Genomic DNA, 5,728 nt, shown 5'->3' on the forward strand with positions numbered 1-5,728 from the left:
ATAACCTCTGTATTGCAGATTTTTGGATCTCCGAACGGACTTTAGTTCCAATTCCAGTTTAGGAAAAGATTCTTCTTTTTCTGAGGAGGAAGCGGTGTAAAGGCTGGCGCTGGGGAGTCTGAGGGGGGCTGCCCTGGAAAGCGCGCTGCGGCTGCGCGAGGAGATCTGGAGCTCCAAGCTCTCCACTTTGGCCAACAGCGGCGCCCAGAGTCAGCACTAGGAAACTACAGCCTCTGTTGCTTCAGTTTAACCAGTGCAGTAATTGTACTGTGTGTCTAATTTAACAAGCCAAATTTTTACGTTCATTTAGTTAATAACAAATTATAACACCCTCTTTAAGGTATCTTTCTCTGTTTTCCAAATTGTTAGAAATATCACGTTGGGTTTTCATACAAACCTGCATACATTGGTCCATTCTTTCACCATTCTGCAAACATACCTTGAACTCTTAGCTAGAACTAAGTACTGCCCTTGTCACCAGCAATATAATAATTAACATGATACAGTTCTTGCTCTCAGAGGCTTCATACTATACTGATTACAAAAATTCATTTTTTATTAGCTATGGTATGTGTAAACAATTTTATCATTCTTCTGTTCATTTCTATGATTTCCAACTCCCCAATATTTCTATTGTTTTATATTACACATATTAGGGAAATCTATACTATTTAAAACTATTTTGTAAAGTTGTGGCAATTTTATACCAATCCCCAAACATCTCCTCTTCCTGACAATATTAACATTCTTTATAAAAATAATTTTTCTTTACTCTTCTACTTCAGAAAATATTCATTCAAGTATACTGCCCATATGGTGTAGCCAAGAAATGATATACCCTACGTTGCTCTTCTTCATATCTCAAAATACTTGTCTTATGTCATATCTTTTACAGTACATAAATTCATTCTTAAGAGTTATTGGGGACATGCTTATGTATTCTGCAATACAAGGTACAAAGGGATATTCTAGTGGATTGCATTATTATCCTATCTATGTACCATCACTGTAGTGAAGAAATGACATTGGAATTGGATAAATGAAGCTCATAAGTTTATTTACATAAATTTGCAGACATTGGTCAACCTTCTTTAGTCCATTTGTCAGATTAATAAGAACAACTAGCCAACATTTTTAGGGAGAGTAAGGATTTTCTTTCCTACCAGGGCAACTTTCATCCCAGTTTTTAAAATTGCAAAGTGCCAATAATATGTTGTCCTCTCAAATGTGCATCCAAATGGTACACAAACTATGAAGTTAACTCCCACTCCACTGAATATACACCATACAGTAGAACATTACACAATCCTTAGGAAATGTCCTTTTCATTAATAACAAATATTTATTGGGTCATCTATTTCTACCTTACAACAATCAATTCAGGGATTAGCTTTATTCAAATGCTACAAGAAGGTATGCAGGAATACAGTAATGGATAGCCTATACCAAGTTTTTACTATTAATATTAGTTTTTTTTTTTTTTGAGACGGAGTCTCACCCTGTTGCCCAGGGTGGAGTGCAGTGACACGATCGCGGCTCACTGTAACCTCTGCCTCCGGGTTCAAGCGATTCTTCTGCCTCAGCCTCCTGAGTAGCTGGGACCACAGGCGTGTGCCACCATGCCCGGCTAATTTTTGTAGTTTTTAGTAGAGATGGGGTTTCACCATGTTTGCCAGGCTGATCTTGAACTCCTGACCTCAGGTGATCCACCCACCTCAGCCTCCCAAAGTGCTGGGATTACAGGTGTGAGCCACCGCGCCCGGCCTAATATTAGATTTTTTAGAGACAGGGTCTAGTTCTGTCACCTAGGCTGGAGTGCAGTGGCATGATCACAACTCACTGCAGTTTCAAACCCCAGGGCTCAAGCGGTCCTCCTGCCCCAGGCTCCCAAAGTGCTGGGATTTCAGACATGAGCCACTGTGTCCAGCCAAGAATGAATAACTTTAATTGAATTGATCAGCTTATTTAGAACTTGTGTACCTGAAACATTGGTTCTTAAAATCAACATTCTCACCATTTCACATCGATGCACAACCGAAACAGCTCATTGGAATTGTATTGAAATATGTTTTTTCGTATTTTACAAAAGTCACTGTCAACAGTTTAAAATTACATTTTAATTCAGATCTAATGTTTTTGCTTTTGTTTTTTGTTTGGGGGAGCAATGGACATTCCAGGCTTTAGATTTCATGTCTCCACGGGCATGGAGCCCAGGTGACCACTGACACACATACTTAATATTTAGTAACCAATCTCATCTCCCACCAAGATCCATCTTTAAAGTTTGTTCATGTTTTGAAGGATGGTAAGAAGTATTAAAGTTTTGAAGGGCACTGGCACAGAAACAGGGCTCAGAAAAGAGGTTTAAAGTGAAGAAATCTACAAGAGCCTAGTTATAGGTTCAAATGCTAAACATAACCCTAAAAATTCTGAGATATATTTTACTTTTGCTAAGCTAATAACAAGGCTTTAGATTTCTTGATAATTTTCTGAAGTTCTAGTTTGGGATACACACACACACACACACACACACACACACGCACACACAAACAATAGCAAAATTACCAGTATGGACGGGTAGGTACTTCTTAAGTGAATGAGTGATAATAGGAATAAAATACTGGAAGGCTTAAAATGGTTGAACAATATTTTCTAAGTCGTTTAAAAGCAAATGAAACAATAACCTATGACTATTAGCGTTCAATTTTATAGTAACACCACCAAAATAAACCCAAAACTCTGTGATACGCCTTAAAAATTATTTTCAACTATCTTCACAATGTTTTTCAAAACCTAATTTACGCCAAATAAAATTCATCTGGAAATTAAAAGCAAGCAAAGAACTAAACTCACCTGACCATGATCAGCTTCATTCTTACATTCACGAAAATCTACGGATGTTACCAAAGAATCATTTTTCTCACAGCTTTCCTGACTGATGAGCGTGTCTGCGTAGTTGGGCTGGGGAAAGATCAGGTGACTCTTTCGCGAGTCGGCGGTGAGGGAGACTTCCTGGGAATAGGTCTGCAGGAAAGCCTGTACCTCCTCAACACCCACAAAATGTGAGGCAGACACGCCTACCAATCTGCCACCGGAATCCTGGAGCAGGCGTGACTTGTGCCAGCGCCTCAGCCTGAGCCCCAAAAGCACAACGACAAAGGCTAGGAAGACACAGGAGACGGCAGCCACTGCCACCACGAGATAGAGTGTAAGGCTCGAATCGTTCGGGTCGACCGAAGGCTTCAGACTGCCCATCTCGGTCAGGACTTCGGGGATGCTGTCAGCCACGGCTACGGTGAGCGTGACAGTGGCGGACAGAGGGGGCTGGCCATGGTCCTGGACGGCCACCAAGAGGCTCTGCTTAAGCGCGTCTCTGTCCAGCAGGGCTCGCGCCGTGCGCACCTCGCCCGTGTGCAGACCCACCGAGAAGAGTCCCGGCTCGCTGGCCTTGAGCAGGCGGTAGGACAGCCAGGCGTTCTGGCCCGAGTCTCTGTCCACCGCCACCACCTTGGTCACCAGGTAGCCGGGCTCTGCGGAGCGGGGCGCCAGCTCCACGCCGGTGGAACCGTCTGTGGGAAGGGCGGGGTACAGGATCTCGGGCGCGTTGTCATTCTGGTCCAGCACGAACAGGCTCAGTGACACGTTGCTGCTGAGGGGCGGGTCCCCGCTGTCGCTGGCTGTTACCAGTAGCTGCAGGTCTCGGATCTGCTCATAGTCGAAAGATTGCAGCGCATACAGGACACCGGTGTCAGAGTTGATGGAGATGTACGAGGACAGGGGCGCCCCCTGCAGCGTGTCCTCGGTCACAGAGTAAGTGACCTGGGCATTCTCCTGGCTGTCGGGGTCGTGTGCAGTCAAGGAGAAGATGGAGGTTCCTCTCAGGTTGTTCTCTAGGATATACGCTGAGTAGGAGGCATGAGGGAAAGTAGGAGGGTTGTCGTTAATGTCTCCCACGTGCAGAGTGATTTGAGTTTCAGTGGATAGAGGCGGTGTTCCTAGATCTGAGGCCATCACTGTGATATTGTAGATAGAGATATTTTCTCGGTCCAAATATTTCCTTGTCACTAATCTATAATAATTATCTATTGACTTTTCTAATTTAAAAGGTAAATTATCACGTGTGTAACAGACAACTTGACCATTCTTTCCAGAGTCTTGGTCATGCACACTCAAGAAGGCAATTACTGTCCCCAGAAGAGAATTTTCTAACACTGGGCTAAACAAAGACGTAATGATCACTTCTGGTCTATTGTCATTTACATCTTCCACCGAAATGAGCAATTTGGTCCTCCCCAGAAGTGCCCCCACATCTTCGGCTTGTATTTCCATTTCATAAAACGAACATTCTTCATAATCTAGAATTTTTGCTATTGATATTTCCCCAGTATTTTCATTAAGCTGGAATAACGGAGTTTGTTTTTCATTAATTTTCCGGAATTTGTATGCCACTTTTCCGTTGGTTCCCTCATCCGGGTCGCTGGCTGTTACAGTAAGCAGCCGCGTGCCTGGGGGCACGTTCTCAAAGACTTTCACTCGGTAAATCGGTTGAGCAAAAACCGGGGCATTGTCATTTGTATCCAACACTGTCACATGGATGCGCACTGTGCTAGAGCGACGCGGCTCACCGCCATCCGAGGCCGTGAGGACCAGGTGGTGAGCAGCCTCTTCCTCCCTGTCCAGGGCGCGCTCCAGCACCAGCTCTGGGTTTATGGCCCCATTGTCTCCAGTCTGCACGTCCAGGGAGAAGTGGTGATTGGGGTTGAGCTGGTAGCTCTGGAGGGAGTTCACGCCCACATCCGGGTCAACAGCTTCTGGGAGTGGATAACGTGCTCCAGGAACCGCGATTTCGTTAATTTTTACTTCTAGATCTTCGACCTGGAATTTCGGGTTATTATCGTTAATATCAATTATTTCTATTTCTATCCCAAAGAGTTTTCCTTTATCCTCAACCAGGATGTTAATATTTATCAGACACCGCGGGATCTGAGCGCAGAGCTCTTCCCGATCTATCCTGCCCGCGGTGACCAAGCTGCCGCTGCGCGGGTTCAGAGCAAAGAGCTGCGTCCTACCTCTGGAGACGATACGGACTCCGTGCTTCGCCAGCTCCCGGGGGTCCAGCCCCAGGTCCTTGGAGATATTACCCACGAAGGAGCCTTTGTCCGTCTCTTCTGGCACCGAGTAGCGAATCTGTCCCCTCCCGATTTCCCACAGCGTCCCTAGCAGCGCGCACAGCAGGATCAGCTCGCTGCGTCTGGGGCGACTCTGTGGAGCGGCCATTGTTGTTTTGCTGCAGAATCCTCTCAGAATCTCCACTGTGCATAAGTGGGTCTTATTTAGTTTCTTGCCGCAGCTATGGAGATGATAATCCTCCGGAAACCTGGAGTGCCTCCAAACAGGGGTGGGGTTTCGCTGCAGTCCAGCAGTTAGTTTGTGGCATCTGCAGGTCTTTGTGAGTTGTGAGATCTGAGTGTTTTCGGTTGCATTTGTCTTCCAGTAGGTGAACAGCGGCGCTTAGAGTCCCAAATAGTTACTGCACTGAGATACAGATTACTTCTAAATGTAATACTCTACTAGATTACTGAGAAAAAAAAATCATTTGCTTATTACTTTGTTTTGAATTTATTTGATTTATCCCTAAACTCATATTTTAAAAGAAGCAGCCAAAGAATGTGAGATGAAGGTTTATTTAGTGTTATTAAATGATCAGATTAGATCAGAATGATCAGAT

General features: G+C 44.6%; 1 protein-coding gene across 1 annotated transcript; it reads right to left on the bottom strand.

Annotated features, from left to right (window-relative positions):
* Nucleotides 1-274: 274 nt before the first annotated feature.
* Nucleotides 275-5,496, bottom strand: LOC116464987 (protocadherin gamma-A8). Its single transcript, XM_032148205.2, has one exon. It carries the CDS (start codon nt 5,275-5,277, stop codon nt 2,815-2,817), a length of 2,463 nt encoding a protein of 820 aa, XP_032004096.1. The 5' UTR covers nt 5,278-5,496; the 3' UTR covers nt 275-2,814.
* Between the last annotated feature and the right edge of the window lie 232 nt (nt 5,497-5,728).

Source organism: Hylobates moloch, unplaced genomic scaffold (assembly GCF_009828535.3).
Source record: "Hylobates moloch isolate HMO894 unplaced genomic scaffold, HMol_V3 SCAFFOLD_2532, whole genome shotgun sequence".
NCBI classification, from domain to species: Eukaryota; Metazoa; Chordata; class Mammalia; order Primates; family Hylobatidae; genus Hylobates; species Hylobates moloch.